The sequence below is a fragment of the Anneissia japonica genome, unplaced genomic scaffold, assembly GCF_011630105.1.
Source record: "Anneissia japonica isolate Jap-2015-1 unplaced genomic scaffold, ASM1163010v1 scaffold287871_len1641731_cov197, whole genome shotgun sequence".
NCBI classification, from domain to species: domain Eukaryota; kingdom Metazoa; phylum Echinodermata; class Crinoidea; order Comatulida; family Comatulidae; genus Anneissia; species Anneissia japonica.
This window is the reverse complement of record NW_022712275.1, coordinates 311,995-329,224: the sequence shown is the minus strand read 5'-3', so window position 1 is coordinate 329,224 and position 17,230 is coordinate 311,995. Positions and strand designations below refer to the sequence as shown.

The 17,230-nt window shown below is 33.9% G+C and overlaps 3 protein-coding genes across 3 annotated transcripts in view; 1 reads left to right on the top strand and 2 right to left on the bottom strand.

Annotated features, from left to right (window-relative positions):
* Positions 1–2,051, bottom strand: part of LOC117107767 — a 3,325-nt gene extending 1,274 nt beyond the window's left edge. Inside the window, exons 1-3 of the mRNA XM_033249535.1 lie at positions 1,960–2,051; positions 1,265–1,408; positions 273–659 (exon numbers count right to left, since the gene is read on the bottom strand). Of these exons, the coding sequence (XP_033105426.1) occupies positions 273–659; positions 1,265–1,408; positions 1,960–2,037 (609 nt within the window). The 5' untranslated portion in view covers positions 2,038–2,051. The remainder of the gene's footprint in view (positions 1–272; positions 660–1,264; positions 1,409–1,959) is intronic.
* Positions 2,052–2,897: 846 nt separating this feature from the next.
* Positions 2,898–9,093, bottom strand: LOC117107734 (probable methyltransferase TARBP1). Its single transcript, XM_033249485.1, has 7 exons — positions 7,804–9,093; positions 7,423–7,492; positions 6,645–6,793; positions 5,329–5,482; positions 4,820–4,952; positions 3,686–3,872; positions 2,898–3,104 (listed from the first exon to the last, which is right to left on the bottom strand). The coding sequence occupies exons 1-7, from the start codon at positions 9,046–9,048 to the stop codon at positions 2,898–2,900; spliced, it is 2,145 nt and encodes a 714-aa protein (XP_033105376.1). The 5' UTR covers positions 9,049–9,093.
* Positions 9,094–10,031: 938 nt separating this feature from the next.
* Positions 10,032–12,671, top strand: LOC117107765 (glia maturation factor beta-like). Its single transcript, XM_033249534.1, has 4 exons — positions 10,032–10,154; positions 10,796–10,928; positions 11,379–11,452; positions 12,226–12,671. Exons 2-4 carry the CDS (start codon positions 10,799–10,801, stop codon positions 12,295–12,297), a joined length of 276 nt encoding a protein of 91 aa, XP_033105425.1. The 5' UTR covers positions 10,032–10,154; positions 10,796–10,798; the 3' UTR covers positions 12,298–12,671.
* Positions 12,672–17,230: the final 4,559 nt, after the last annotated feature.

Below are 17,230 nucleotides of genomic sequence, written 5' to 3'. Positions count from 1 at the left end.
CATGTCCGTGCTGCAGGAAATGTAGTAAAAAACTGCCATATGAGATTTGCACCTGATGGCCGGCAGCCGCTTTCTTCATCTTCCACAGTGATCACTATTACTAACTCTTTAGCCCAGTGAAATCTAGTTAGATCCACTGCCAACTGATCCCTCCTACAATTGTCAACCTCATTAAGACCTAAATTGGCATTACTGCAAGTGAGGCCTCTAAACGGGCCTCTAAGAAGTGCTGGCTGAGGCCCAAGCACAAGATTATTGGTTTTCTAGCCTACCTTTGCCAAAAGAAGCTCAACACACTGCATTGCTGGCATGACCTCAGCTCCTTGCATAATCGACAGATCAGCCAGACATGCTGGCAGGATGTCTTCTGGATTACATGATGCATATACCTCAGATGAATATCTCTGCAGCAGCTGCAAAAGGCTGTTCCATTTACTCTCAAGGTACATACTGATTAAAGAACCTCTTTCTGCAGTCCCAAGGGTATCTCTAAATGAAGCCATTTTGAGGGAGCATTTCACAAATATATCTATGGGACCAATGGAATTTAGAATTGAAGTGTTTACAGGCGCAGACAAAGAAACAGAAGAGGACATCAACCACCCTAAAACTTTGCTGATGGCGATAAAGCGGAGAACTTCCTTTTGTGATGTAATATTCTAGAAATACAAAAGTAGAAAAATAATTTAAAAAATATTACAATATCATAAATTTTTTTTTAATGAATTATGAAGTTTACACTGTTACTAGTTTTGTTTTAAATTACATGAATTACTAAAGGAAATGATCTGCTGAGTTCGTAGCTTCATTCATTTTATTATCTGTTTCTTTAGATGATTTTATAGTTACTTATTTGGAAAAGCATTTAGATTTACAATCATTTTACTACAAAGACTCTTAAATTGATTACCAGGAAATTTATGCAAATATTCATGAAGCCCATACAAAAGAAATCAGGGAAAAATATATTAGACTGTCTGTATCGATTGAGATTTTTTTTTCTTTTCATTTCAATTTCTAAATGCAAATTAAATAGGCAATTCAAATATGAAAATATTATTAATTGTTTTTTAGCTGATGACAGGGAACAACATTAAAAAGAATAAAAAATAAATTTCTTCCGGAATTCAGTGCAAATTTATAAAATAAGATTTATTCAGCAGATATAGTCTCAAACAAAATAAGACATTGGAACAAAATAATGAACACAAAATTCTAATCATAAAAGTAGCAATATAACAGAATTTTCTTCCAGATAACATACTAGAGGTCTTGTTAAGATTGGAATGCTGCCATTGATAAGCTTGAGAAGACAGCTGGTAACCAGGTTCCCTGGTTGCTGATGTTGTACATTCCACAATCTATCCAAGACTGAGATGTAAATTTGCAAACTATTCTCATCTATGCACTGAAAATAAATGTAATAAAAATGATTCAGTTCAAGTTTATTAAGTTCATTTTTAGATTTAATAAACAACATGAAAAAAGACAAGATGGAAAAATGTACAAATGGCAATATTATATGACTTAAATAAGGTATAACCCCAAAAAAAATTGACAGTCCTTAATAAAGAAAATGCTGACAATTACGCTAAAAGGTTAATTTAATAATATAACCAGACTTCTATGGGGGCTTGATTACTATGCAAGTTCGTCCACTTATGCTGTTGTTGAGCCAATCCTGGCTTCACCTCTGCCTCCATACATACATTTCTGTTTGCTTGAAAATCAAACATTTAAATAGAAACCTCCTGAATACAGGGTGAGCTTGAATTCTGCAATTTAGCATTCAGATATTATGTACTTTTTAAACAGTTTTAATGAGAACATTTCAAATTAGCCAAAGAGTCTAATACTCATATAACAATATCAATTTAAATCGTAACAGTTTATATTATAACAGATTATATTATAAATTGTTTTTTAAATATAAGTTTTATTTTAGTTTGTACAAATTACCTCATTTTCATCCATTAAGTTAAGTCTTCTTGTTAGATACATAAATATTTCCTCAGTACAACAAGTGAAAACATACATCTCAAGCTCTGTCATCAAATCTAGAAAGTAAAAATCTCTTATTATGATTAACAATAGTAATAATTCAAATAATAACTATGTAATTATAACGAAACTTTCACCAAAAAGCAATATAAAGCCCTTTCACTATTAAGACAAGACGATGTTACAATCGGTTGTGATGTAGTCCGCAGTAATCCAACATGAATTATTCCTGATCACAACCAACGAGGGCATTCTGACCAAATCTAACACAAACAAATTTATATTGGAACGGGCGGTCAAACGGAACTAGACCGCTGGCGGCTAGACCCATGTTGACTGACGTCAGCCAATTGGATTGGCTTCCATAGTAATTACAAGTAATAGACTGTAGCACTGTAGACTGTGATATCGATTACTAATATTAGTGAATTTTCACACACGATTGTAAATTGTTATTGGGTGTACTTGGCTAGAACCAATTGCAATTAAAGGTGGTTTCTTATGGGGTGCCATACGCAGCAAAAGTCCATGTTAAAATGAAAATGTAATTGCAAAATTCAATGTCTAATTTATCAAAACGTAGGCATAAATTTCTCAAAATGTAGATCTAGTTTCCCAAAAGAAAGTATAATACATACTCCAAGTATTGAAATACACGCCATCGTGTTGGGATTCAATATTTCGACATTAATTATGTCGAAATATTGAATCCCAACACGATGGCGTGTATTTCAATACTTGGAGTATGTATTATACTTTCTTATCTGAGATTAATCAGTGGACCTTTCGATATTCATTTATTTAACCCATTTTCTGAATTGCCCATTTTTGCTTAATTTTTTAAAATAAATAATCCTTTTGAGAATCAATTTAGTTATTAGCATTCTAATGTATACTTACTTAGCTCTGTGATTGGCATCAACAATTAGTAGCAACATCCTGGCAACCTTAGTAGCTTCTTTAGCAGATGACATTGTCGGTGTCCCATCTGAGTGGCTAATAGTCATGTATTCTATTACTTCAAGTTGTATTGCTTCAAACAAACTTTGGACCTTTGTATTAAGTTTCAGTTCAAAAGCATTTACCTGAAGCCAGTTAGCAATCTGTGAAACAAATATCGTAGCCATGAAATGAATTTTATTTTTAAATCATACGAGAATTTAGTATGTTCCCAAATACTTCCGAAAAAATTTGCAAGAGATTCGGGTGGCATTTTATTTTTTCAAATATTTGGGAACATACTGAGCATTCAGTATGGTAATATGTCAGGTAGGGCAAAAATCACTCCTATATTTCCTAACACAAACTCACATCGTAACAACAACAACAATTATAACAAGCACACTGAAAATTTCATGGATCTGCTGTTAAATGGTTGGTTTGACAGGCTTTTGAATAGTGAATAGTGATTAGTGACAAATTATGGTTGGAAAAGCTTCAATCTGAAACTAGGCATTCTATGAATTCAGTAATTTGAAAACCTTTGCACAAGCAAGTGTGACCTCTTTTTATAAAACTGACCAATCCAACTAATTCCCTAAAAAATACATTTACTGAATGAAACCAATAATACCTCAGAAGTGCCATATCCTGGACACATAAGGACAACAGTTGAATTCAACACAGATTAAACAAGAAATCAAGTGTCATATGAAAGTCTATTTAATTCTTAATTTGTTTTTACCTTTTCCCAAAGAATGGTTCCTCTCTGCATGCATTCATCACGATTGAGGACAGCAAGCGTAGTCCATAACTGATGCAGACTAATGTCTGCAGCATCCATCAAGTTTATAGCAGAGTCCATCAAAAAGCATTGGATTGCCCCACGGTGCAGGGGTTGTATGGTTGATATACCACTGCTCATTAGGTCCCTGTTAATGTAAAAGAAGTGATGTTGAATAGTCATGTTTATTTTAATTTATTATTTATTACGTTAGGATTTTATGGATTTTTGTACACCTTAAACAATCTCCACATATTTTTAAAGGTTATTTGATGATTTCCATATCATTTATTATGATTTTAATCAAGAAAATTTATAAATTATTTTAAAAATTTCTAGATTTTTACTCCTAGTTTATAACCTCTATGGATGGAATTTCTTTTCATAGAAAGCAAAAACTGCACAATCAGTTCACCTTCACCAATCTTCTTTGTGCCATGGGGAAGGCCATAAAAAACACAATTTGAAAATTTTGAAGTCTTAGTCTTGCATTTAATTTTTCAAACCATTCACTGAATTTCACATTTTTAATTGATTTTTTTTATTATTAATTTTTGTATTTTTGTATTTTTTTTTCTTTAACTTGAGGTTAAAGGTGCAAACTTAAAATTTGAAGAACCAATACTTAAAATGTTGAGGGCAAAAAAACTATCAAGGTCAAATATATACATAGGCCATTGTACCATTTGCAAGACTTTGCATTTCCTTTTTGATTGTAAGAGGATTTCCTCCAAAATTTTATATTCGTCAAACCACTCCTTGTGGGAGCATTTCTCTGTTACAAAGAGTGAACCAATAGCGTTGCAAATACAATGCTTCACACATTATTACTTTATATAAATTTTAGGATCGCAAAACCAATGCTGGAACATTAGCATCAATATTTGTTACATATGGGAGACCTCTAACGAAGCAAGCCTCTAGGCTAATAGAAATACAGAACAGCTTTCCATTTTCTACTTACTAAATATTTATTTTATAATTATGCAACATTCTATTTTTTTATTTATTTCTTGTTTAACCTGGGTTAAAAATTTGGTTTGTTACTCTTATTATTACTATTATTATTACTATTATTAAATATAATATAATTACCTAAGACACTTCATCGATGAGTTTCCCCAAGCCTTGAACGATGGCACCCTTGCTAGGGACTGGCAAAGGAATGCAAGTGGAACAGGTTTTGTTCGCAAGTCCACAAAAGCAGACAGGAGTTCCTGTAGGAAAACTGTTGAGTGAAGAAGAATAATTTAATAACGTGTAGTACTCATCAAATACTTCACCTACGAATTGCGTTCACTGCAACAAGGTTGTTTTGGAATTAAATTTTTCAATTAATTACTGGCTTGGGAATACGCATGAACACACTCAGAATGTCTTGCTCTGTTAGTGAAAATTTTGTTTTGCTTAATTTTTTTCTTTGCAATTTGTACATTCTAAATGTTGTATATTTATTGTATTTTAGTTATTTTTTCAAATGGTTCAGTTATTTTTTCTGATAGTGACATTCTCAATTGACAGCCTTGTCAATCCTTGCCAGACCCTACAAAATTAATTTCAAACTTCTAATAAATGGCTAAGGATTTAAATAGCATGCTACTTGCCTTTTGCTTGATCAACAGGAAGGCTGGCAACACAGGTAGTAAAGAACCCCAGCATCATTTCAGTAGCATCAGAAAACCGTGATTGACTTTTCTCGGTTGTTTTGATGTAGAGCGTGTAGTCCGACAACGCTTGTAGTACAGGACCAAGCACAAACTGATAAAATAGAAAACGAAACACATTAGAAAGTCTTGTTTCTCCACTGTTGTCAATATTGTTATAACTGATAGGTGCAGCAGGAAGGATTTGGTTTTTCAACCTAAAGGTCAGGTTTTTAATCCCTTGCTGTGCATTTCGCTTGTGTCCTTTGAGCAAGGTGCTTCACTTATACTTTCCTCGACCCACAAATATAAATGGGTTCCTGGTGGAGATGAATGCTAATCCGTGCTGCTAAGTTAGCAACACTTGCGCATGCGGACACAATAAAACAGCGCCTTTTCACTGCAAGAACAAGTGCTATACCAGCAACTAATAACAAAATCAAAAGATGTTAGCCCTTCATGACTATAGTACAGGGGCGGACTGCTATAAACCAGTCTTAACTGATAGTCTTAACTCCTCAAATAGAGCCGGCTTTATCACTCCGCTAAGATCATTGCTATAAAACGGTCTTTGCTTAGACAGCTTTTAGTATTGTAACGCAAACAAGCACTCTCTGGTAACATAAAATTGAGGGTGCTGTTACATACGTCACGTTTACTCGACACATACACATGTATCAAAATGAACATAGACGTAGACCCGTTTCTAGGTCTTTGAAAATCTAGGCCTAGGTCTAGTAACTGCAACGCCATGATAAAAATGTTTTAAGACCATACTAAGCCTCCTCCGAGTAGGCTTTAAAAATTAAGACGGATAACTGGTTAGACCATGTTAAAGCAATGGTCTATAATCATAGACCAGTAGTGATGTCACGATTATAGCCAGCTAAGCATTAAGACTATCTAAAGACCACTCATTGGGTCCACATGCTAAGTGTTGTTGATGGTAAACAGCGAAGGAGCAGATAACCCCACCAGGTACCTATTTATACTCCTGGGTGGAGAGAAGCAATATAGATAAGTGTCTTGGTCAAGGACACAAGCGAAATGCACAGCGAGGGATTGAAACCCCAACCTCACGGTTGGGAAACCAAACCTTTCCTTCTGCGCCAAACCGCATCCAAGGCAGCGTGTTCCTGACTTTATGAATCTCTAGGGTGTGGAGAGTTATTTTTTCTGTAAGAAATTGAACCATGTGGATTGGAAGGCAAATTATAATTGTAGGCCTACTGACTGCAACGGATGGATCTGTCTGATATAGAAATTTGGTGGCTTACCTTTGAGCCAACCTGAGAAAAAATAGGACAGGTACTTAAGTCCAGACTCATCACTTGCGTCACACCCCATCTGCTTATGGTCTTGGTTGCATGCTGGAATAAACGTTCAAATATCACGACAAGCCAAGATGTATGCAGCAAAGGCCAACCTGCAATGTATTAATGCATAATGTATAATTTTCAGTGCATTTGTCAAATTAAAATGTTAGATATTAATATAGCTATTATTTAATAAATTACAAAGGATGGCCCTGCATTTTAGAATTCATACAATACCCAATTCATATGTTATACTTATGTAATTTATTTCCAACAATATTTTGTGAGGGTGGTTCATCCAGCCGGAACAGATCATTAATTTTATTTTGCATGAAATTTAAGTGTTTGTCATTGGAGCCCAAGGAAGAAAAATATCCCCACATCTATATAAATTTAATATGAAATCAGTGACTATTGACCAGCCCTGTCAGGGAGAAAAAAATTCATTATGGAGGGAAAAAAGTATATTTTTTTTAGACTCTGAAATATATTAAATAAACCTCTGAAAACCCTTTGTCATAGTTTCGCCTCCTTGACCACTCCGAGTGATTTTGAGGGACATCTGACCACGCCTACTTGCACTCTCATTGGATCGGGCCCTCTGTCCAGGGAATCCTGGCACCAAACTTGAAACCTACATGTTTTCACATCACTATATCCCTATTTGTTACATGAATAAGTAAACCTACAAAGTTTATCATATATATAATTTAAAAAAAAAAAAGAATATTGTTAATACCTGAAGCAGTTAAATATGTGGCTTCAATGACCTTGGAAAGCCGTGTCATTACTGGCATAACAACATGAATCTGAAAAGTAAATATAGAGCAAGTTACGTCAAACCTAAAATTCAAATTGTTTCCTTCCAGTCAAGGCCCTGGGTAAAATATTTGTAAGCTCCACCTGCCTGCATGGTTTTTATATACAAAATACTTTGCCCACTTGTGCTTTAAAACTATTTAGTGTACGTTATTTCTAGTTTAAAGTATTTATAACACTGTTGGTATTTCTTGTTCATGAAAAAAACACTTTAAAAGATTTATTATATATAAATATAAATGTGTATTTGTGTGTGTGTGTGTATTGAATGCACACAGCAATTAAAATAAATTTGTTTTACCTGTATTTCTTCCAATGTTTCCAGAATCAAAATTATGTCTGACCAAAGCTTTACAAGGGCAGCTTGGTTTTGTAGACGCCACTGGAATAAAGGGACTAGAGTTCCTTCATTTCCATCTCCTCCTAACCTTTCTATTCCTTCTGATAACTCTACCGCCCTCTTCAGCAAGTACAAAGCTCTCTTTCTTGTCAAAGAATCACCTTTCGAAAACCCATTCTGGATGATGCCCCAAAACAAATTTTCTGATAAAACAGCTGCAAGTATATCTTGCTGGTCTAGCAAATTAGTGTTCGGATGAAAGTAATTGATGAAGGCACATAATACGATAAAGCAATTATTTGAATGGTTGATATCATCTTGAACATACGGCTTTGAAGAAGATAGCATTTGCTTAATTCTTTCCCATAAAATCAACACTTTTTTGTCGGTTGCATCACTACATTTTAGAGACTTTGGGATCAGAATAGTAGCCACCAGGCCACACACTGCATCTTCAGCATGTTCAATGACGTTGAGCAGTTCCAAGAAAAATGCATCAAGCCAATCGTTATCAATCAATATACAAAATGTTATTTGGCCTTTTTCATTGTTAGTAGACTTTTCAAATAATTGACTTAAAATCTCAAGTGTGGTATATATTGGGATAACTGAATCTAATTGAAGACTTTTCATATTTTCGCTAAATCTTTGCTCTTCAACATAAGCTTGAAGTGATACAAGTGCAGCATCATAAATTATATTCCTTATTTGAGATCTATTGGCTAGGCTCAAACAAGTTAAACATAATTCGCATGCAGCATGGAAAATATTTACACCACCACTGGCACTGGTCGTGAGTTTAAAATTTCTTTCCAAATCACATTCAAACAGCGGATAACACACACGAGCGATTATTTTTTCGAGTGTCTGCTGATATTTGGCATCGACTGCAAAATTTTTTACAAGGCCTACGCCTAAGCCCACACCCACACCATCAGTCACCAATGTCGATGACCTTACATTGTCCACCAATTGTTCATTGTCTGAAGAAAGAGCGGACTTTCCAGGCCTAGCTCTAACGGCAGTTTTGCCACGTGTGGTGTCATTTTTGGCCAGTGTGTTTAGACTATTTAAACACTCAACGATACGAACCTGTTCATCTTGATTGGAAATTGCATTAATTGTGTATTCTACGAGTTGATCTAGAAGGTCTACTCTTTCTATACTGATGTGATCACCTAGAAATTCATATAAAATGGAAGCCATCCTTTTGAACCCACCACGGGTGCAAAAATGCGCTCAAAATGCCTGGCATCATCCAGGGCTCAGGTCATAGGTCATTTGTAAAAAAAAATTTACTTGCATGGAAAACCTTACATGGAAAAATAAGCATTAACGAAAGATAGTTCTCTAATTAAACACTGTTTGCGTTATACAATTTTGCTGCTCGTTGGAGAATGCTTGGATGGACATGGAGAAAACATATTTTTTCCATGAATGGACCTAAAACTTTTAATTTCAATTCTTCTTTAATCCACAAATGTCACAATTAAATATACATTTTGATTTTACATCACTTTTTAGCTACACCCTAAAAGCTATATAAGTATTATTTTGCAATATTATATTACGCTCTGCTTTGAATAAACACCCCTTCATTTGGAATATATGCCTCCCTCAAATAAACGCCCCTCCTAAATGGAAATCTAATGAAAGCAACATCATAATAATAAAGCTACAATGACCATTGTTGGAAAATTGTGTACTACTTTTGCCATGTTATTAATCTTATTAAGTAGAGTATCTTCAAGTCTTCTTGGTCAGTCCTGAACCAGATAAAATACCCGCACAGAAGCAAAGACTATTATTGGTAGCCTAAAACAAGACCAATACCAATATTAAATTATTTATGTTAGTTTATCCTATTAAAGTATTAGAAGATTATTTTGGTCTGTCGCGACTGTACTGGACTTATAATTATTTTTCTTTCTTTGTATATTTTATGCGAAGTCTTTTTTCTGTTATGTTATAGTAATAACATTTTATTTAATGTTTATATTGTACAGTAGCACGCGGTATATCCATGATTCATTCATGCGTGACATTTCTGATTGTCTTATATCCCCGGTGGTCGTTACATAGGCATAGAAAAACTACTCCACATACATACTGTTGCACCTTGGTCCACAGTATAGGGAGGTTGTATTTTAAACATCAAACCTTATACTGTACTCGATATCGTGTTCGGTAAATTATATTAATGTTGATTGCATATTGTTCATAGCGATATTTGAGTGATATTTGTTTTGCTTTTTTTTTCAGTGAAAATAGATACAGAACGAAAAATTGTAATTGTAGATGAAGAGTTGAAAGTAAGCCATTTTACTTGAAAATTGTCTCAAATGCTAGCTTATTATCTATATTGATAGGATTTAATTTAAAAATATTAAACAAAGAACGCTAAATATTAGTTTGTATTTCAATACCATACAAAAATGCAAACAAAACCTGGTCTTGTAGAACACAGAAAAGGGCAGGTCAAGAGAAAAATCTAGGGGCCATGCAATGATGCGATACACAGGTGAGAAGAAGGGTTGGTGATTGTTTATGAGATTTGTGTTTTGAAAAATGTTTGATTATATACTGTACACTGCACATGGAATATAAATTGAAAATTAGCTTTTTTTGTAGTACCATGCTCTTTTTCATTTCATTTATTTTTTCTCTTATTTTAGGGGACCTAATTTTGACAGTATTTGCAAATGTCTGACACAGTGTTCCTACAGCTAAAACAAATAATTATGCAGTAGCCTTAATAAATAGCCATCTCTAGCAGTATTATGCATTTGGGAATATTTTCATGACAGTGGCTATTCTTACACCAGTCTTAAACAAATACATATTTATGATTATATTTTATTTTAATCCAATCTATACATACAATAACATCCAATGAGAAATTATGATTCTGTCTGGTGTAACAATATCCACTGTCATTTTTATTTGTTTGCAGGATATGCTTCCAGATGAAATACAGGAAGAGTTGCCCCAGCATCAGCCAAGATACCTGGCTTACAGCTATAAACTTTCACATGACGATGGCAGAGTGTCGTACCCTTTCGTGTTTATATTCATCAGTCCTTCCGGTAAAATTTATAAAAAATATAATAAGATGATAATATTAATAGTAATAATGACAACAGCAACAACCACAAAAAAAAACAAACCAATAAATAAACAATTACAGCAACCAGCAAATAACAACAATGCTATTGTGCTATTAAGATGTAAGTATGTGCTATATTATGATATTTTCCTGACGCAAACTCACATCTCAGTAGCACTTGCAGTACCCACTGCTACTTGGGGATCAGATTCGTCACTAGCCACAAATCGCAAGCTCGGTGGTCTAGTGGTTAAGACATCAGGCTAGTTGCCTGGAGGTCGTGGGTTCGATTCCCACCCGAATCACTTCCACCCTTTTTTTTTCGCTAGTATTTGGGGACGTACTGAGTATTCAGTATAAGAACACGTTAGGTAGGGCAAAATATCACTTCTGTATATTTGTTAAATTATCAAATTATCATTGTTCTCAGGGTGCAAGCCGGAACTTCAAATGATGTATGCAGGAAGTAAACTGAGTGTTGTAAATAGTGGGGGATTTACAAAGGTAATTTTATTTATATTTGCAGCGTTAATTTGTACAGTATATTTTTTATTTTCTTTCTTATTTATTTGTTTTCTTGCTTGCCATGGGGTAGAAATGAGACAAATTTTACATCTATTTTGATGCCAATGGTGGCCTTTTTTCTTTTTTGTAAATGTTTCTTTTCTGATTCTTTAACATGATATGTCAAAATGCAAATTTTTTTTAACAATAATATTTCTTATATTACCTTACTCTCAATGTGAGGGTTATTTGAGAAGCTGAGTGTTCAGACTCCAATTAAAACTGAACAAGAAGCAGGAACAATTCCTCTAAACCAAATTCTCAGCTAAAACTGCAATACTTCTTGTGGAATAGCCCTGTGGACTCAACACATAGGTCCAAGATTGCTACTTACGCCACCCTGGCAAAAAATTTGGGTCACCATTGTGCTAACACATTAACAAGAAAAAGTACTGCTAAATCTATGATCGTTATTTTATTATTTAAATAGTGCCTTTCCTTTAGGTTATAAAGCGCTTTGTTTACCCTGGTCATTGGGCCCATATAGTGTTGCTGCCATATTGGCGCAGTAGCTGGCATCCTCACCAGGTACATATTTATACTCTTAGATGGGGAGAAGCAAACGCAGATAAAGTGCCTTACTCTCAAGGACACAAGCGAAATGCATAACTAGGGATTGAAAACCCAACCTCGAGGTTGGGAAACGAAACCGTTCCTGCGCATTGTGACTCTATCAACCTACTGAAAATTTCTGTCTCTAATTTTCTTAAAAGGTATTTGAGCTTCGCTCAGTTGAAGAATTTACTGAAGAATGGTTGATAGAGAAGCTGAAGTTTTTCAGATAAATATTTTACATGACTGCAGATAAGAGGGAAGGAGAGTGGCTCAAGACTCTTGTAATTGACCTTCATATGCAAGATAAGGGGCCTAAACTGTAATCAATGTTTTGCCCAGGTTTCCTAGCACTGGTCCTGCTACTAATACTCAATACATTTAATAAGTAATTTATTATCTTTAACATTATGGACTATAGTTTCAGTTATATTTTGTGAAGAAGAGGAAAACACCATTGTTATGGTGTCTCTTTTTACTTGTTACTAGTACAGTGTATTGGCAGGATGTTTAGGTGCGGGGTAGGTGAAGTAATCCGATTTTTATTTCAAGGGCAATATATAATATCACTTTAAAAAGACATAAAAATATACAAAATGGAATAAAGTGTGGATCACAGTAATGCAAGGCAAAAAATTACAAAATCCAGTAACAACAGTTTTGTCCTAATTCTAACTTCTTGCAAACATAAAATAATTAAAATTAAGAATTATATGGAATTTCAAGCTTTTCGATTTAAACCTCATTTTCTTGTAATATGTGTAAGTTTATTTACTGGATCATTCCGCTAAGCCCCTTGGATATTGTAGTTCAGGTTCCAAAAATTGGCATTTGAAATTGTATTGGGTATGTGAATATATTCCTGGCCCTATTCTATTTGGCCAGTAGTTATGTTTGATTGAAACTTCAGGTCACTAGTCTGAAAGTGCAAGATTTGACTGCCATACAATATCCAAGGGTTTTGGCTGTGAAATAATACTTTTGGTTTGTAAACAAATTAAAATTGATAAAGCCTAAAAAATTGTTGGTGATACAAGCAGGGAAAATTAAGTAATTATTTAAAATCATGTATTGATATATTTTTCTTAAGCATTCCATTGAAATGCAAAGTACACTCAACCAAAGAGTCACAGATTCTTTGTGGATTATTTTTCTACACCAAGGAAGTTTGGTATAATTTGTTAACAGTGTGCAATTTAGCTATCTTCTTTTTTTAATACAGTTACAGTGTCGTAAGTATTAAAAGAATTAAGATTTTGATAGGAATTTCATACCGAAATAGATTTTCTTATTATTGTGTAACATAATGTTAGTCTATTTTAAAGTTGGCATTTATTCATGATCAGATTAAATATAGCTGGTTTCACATAACCAAAGTTTATTTGTACTTGCATTTGTACAGTATTGTTGCATGGTTTTGAATCATGGTAAAAATTTTAATTAACAATCTTCGCTCAACATAATCTGATTACGTCAACTGCAAAAAACATTTATAGCATTAAATGAAGCATTACAACAATTTTTAGAGATTCTTGTAACACCATTGTTTTCAATGTAACTAAAATATACACAGCACAACAATGGAACTACAGTATTTCATAATATACTGTAATTTGAAGGCATAGGATGCTATCCGACACAGTGCACAGTAATGGGGTGAGTGCTGAAAAGGGGCTTAGGCAACCCTTCAGACATGCCAAGCACCCACCTGCCTCAACCTTATACTGTACCTTAAAAAAAATTGTGCGTAATAAACAAATTTCAGGAAAACCAGAAAATGGTCCTGATTTTTGTCCTGATGTTTTAGGACTGAGCTCTAAATCTTGCTGGTTTCCATCGGAATTTGTCAAATTCTATTGTCCGACAGATTCGCTCCACCACCCACATCAGGCAAATCCAGACACCGCCCCTGACTTCCCACTCAGGTAATACCCCTATTATGGCTTGTTCCGTTGTTGTGGAGTTATATTTTCCAAGTGAATACTAATAAAAATACAATATAATATGTTGTCTGTTTATTGATTACTGGTATACCACAAATCCATCACATTATTAACAGTTACTATCAACATTGCAGTACTCGCTGCTTACGACTCAAATTCAACCCTGGCCAACAGATACAAGAGGTATTATGCCTGAGAACAACTTGCGATTTTTTTCGCAATTGTTTTCACATGTACTGAGTATTCAGTACATTTCCATGTCAAGTAGGGCAAAATTACACCTATATATTTGCAAAACAACAGATTTCCTTTAAAGATGAAATGTGAATGTTGCATGCTGTGAATGTTTTTTAGTGACCATTTTCATTATAGTACAAAACATATGCTTTAACAGGGAGGGGTAGTTGATCTCAAAATGACAAAAAAAAAATCATTGTGGAAGTAGGGGTTCAGAAAAGGGCATGTTGTAACACATGAAAATTATGGATGACCCCATAGTCATTGTCTTTTCATACAACAGCCTCAGGCACATCTGAAGGAAAATGGATGATTTCAGTAGTCTTTAAAAGACATGCATGTAAAATTTAGATGCTAATGGTTCATACTATTGAAGAGAGACTAAATGCTACTGAGCAATTCATGATACGAACAACAAAGAGATCAATCTATAGAACAATTTCAGACATTTATTCAAGATGAAGTTCTTCAATACAATACAAAATTACAAGTTATTGTACGGTAGAAGTTACTGGAACCATGGAGGTATAAATATTTTTATACCTCCATGGTGCAACTGTATCTAGTTATGCTATTGATGGGTAATTAACCATATAAATTTCAAATACATTGTACAGTACTTCCTATAGCTGATGTAATGCCTTGAAGGCAGCATCTTGATATACGCAGTACCTTTTTCAAAGTAACGCTACTGGTACAGTACAGTACTTTCCTTAGATGTAGGCCCTACTCAGGGATCCCAAGTGTCCTGAGGAAATCTGGCAATCAGGAAGCACTCGCATACTCCAGTGAGCAAACAAAAATTTACTAGAAACTAACCCATATTTTTGAAAGTGACCTGGCGATGGATATCACCATGCATATAAAAAAATGCTCATTTAACCATAAATGCAAGTGGCTTCTCATACTTGAAACTGTTACCGTACAAATACCGCCTCCTTGAATGTACTATTACAGTAAAAATACTTCCTCATGCTCAAAGGTGCTGTATGTAGCATACGTTCTGTTACTTAACTCCTGGCAGTGAATTGATTACTTCTAACAAACAATACACCATTAACAATCATAATATCCTGCTGATCTATTGATATATCATAACGAAAACATCAATAAAAATTATTTAGTGCATTCTTTACACATATTTTAAGATTACTGATAATTAATACATCAGTAATTAAATTTTTACTAGTTAGGAATATATCAGTGGGGAACATGATAAGAGGAAATATGAACAGATATATACAAGCACCATTTACTGGTCTGTGAAACACTACAATTGCATATGCTACAACAAGTACTTATCTTTTATTCTTCCATATAAAGATGATATATTTGATAATTTGAAGCAAAAAAAATGAAGAATATAAGTTTGAAATCTCCAAAGTAAAACATTTCATTAATATTTGCATGTATTGAGTATTGACAGTTACATCGTTCCAGATTAATTTTTTGGATAGTTTATGATACCGTAAAGATTTGTTGTTAACGTCACAAGTGAAATTTTATTAGTTAACAAAATACAGTAGGTCTAGGCCTATCTCTCGATTCGGAGGAACTAGAGTAGAATTTACACTAGATTAAGGCGAGAGATAATGAAGCATTTGCATTGCCTAAAAAAATTATGTGAATAACCATAGCCATGCGCAATCTATGTCTTTAACTAAAATATCCTTGTGATAGCTAATTCAACACTACAGTATTCAAGACAAAATTCCAACATTTAATCACCTTTAAATGCCCTCTAAAGATCATAATTTTCTAATTTTTTTTCTTATGTTTGGGAGGGGTGTGGCCCCAAGCCACTGGCTTCCATTTTGGACATCCTATTTCATTTTTCTGGCTAAACCCCTGGTCTTCAGTCATTTTTTTTCTTAGGGACTGTCCAAACAATCACATTTTATTTGACACAAATATGTGACATGACCATATATAGGTACATCATGACTGTATGGGCATACAGCGTTTTTTTGTCAAAGGAAATTTGATCATCTGAACAGGGCTTTACGCTAATACTGTAGCTTTACAACAATTGTAACACTCAAACATTTATTGATCAAAAACAATAATACATATTCTACCATAAAAATAACAAACATTACTAATGTAAGTAAGAATACTAATAACAATCTTCTTTGGGAACATAACAAACTTCATCAATGCATAATGAATTATTATTGTAAAAGCTGCTTGAAAAACTATTCAATTTTATCACACAAATAAAACTGAGCCCACAATTTAATTCAGCAAAAAATACAGAGTACTGAGTAAAATCAATCACACAAGATGTACACAAATTATTAGTAAAATGGCAGACAGAAAGAATGTTGTTTGTTTCGGTCGTGAACAAGTCTAGCGATGCATACACAAACACTTTGAAAATCAGGAAATAAATGTGTTGTATTAACATTAATACAATACACCTATGTTTTCTTTACAAACAGGTTTTTTATCTATCAGTAACCAGTAAGTAAGGATTTTTACTTGACAAAATTTACCAAAATGTCTTTTGCCTAACACACAATTTTATTATGTTTTAAGTAAACACACACATATCAGTATTAGGGGTTTTAATAGCCATTCAATGAATCAAATTGACTGAAAACATACAATACAAAATGTGTTATATACCTGTACATCGGGGCAAAATTGGTTCACGACTGAAATCATCCTACACGGAGAGAGCAATTGTTCCTCCTGACTACCAACTATATATTATCAATAATTATTTGCTTAGGTAAGGTTGATTGTATTGAATATCACAAATTGAAACAATCTACTTTTTGTATTCCTATCTACTCTTACAAAATTAATTTTAACTACATACATTGTTAATTAGGTGACAGCTCTGTGACGCCTAATAAATATATAGTTAGTCTTTAGATATCTAGTGACTGTAGACAGTCTCCTAGAAATCTTGGCCTGGTGGTTTGGAGGTAGCCTCTTTGAAGCTTAGTACAGAGTGATGGCTACCCTCACTGTAATTCTG

Excerpts from the sequence above, each read along its gene's own strand:
- LOC117107734 (XM_033249485.1), bottom strand. The coding sequence starts at position 9,048 with ATGGCTTCCATTTTATATGAATTTCTAGGTGATCACATCAGTATAGAA. Across the intron at positions 5,483-6,644 it reads TTTCTCAGGTTGGCTCAAAG|TTTGTGCTTGGTCCTGTACT; the intron begins GTAAGCCACCAA and ends CTATTTTATCAG. Across the intron at positions 3,105-3,685 it reads GAACCATTCTTTGGGAAAAG|ATTGCTAACTGGCTTCAGGT; the intron begins GTAAAAACAAAT and ends TTTGTTTCACAG.
- LOC117107765 (XM_033249534.1), top strand. The coding sequence starts at position 10,799 with ATGCTTCCAGATGAAATACAGGAAGAGTTGCCCCAGCATCAGCCAAGA. Across the intron at positions 10,929-11,378 it reads TATATTCATCAGTCCTTCCG|GGTGCAAGCCGGAACTTCAA; the intron begins GTAAAATTTATA and ends CATTGTTCTCAG. Across the intron at positions 11,453-12,225 it reads ATAGTGGGGGATTTACAAAG|GTATTTGAGCTTCGCTCAGT; the intron begins GTAATTTTATTT and ends TTTTCTTAAAAG.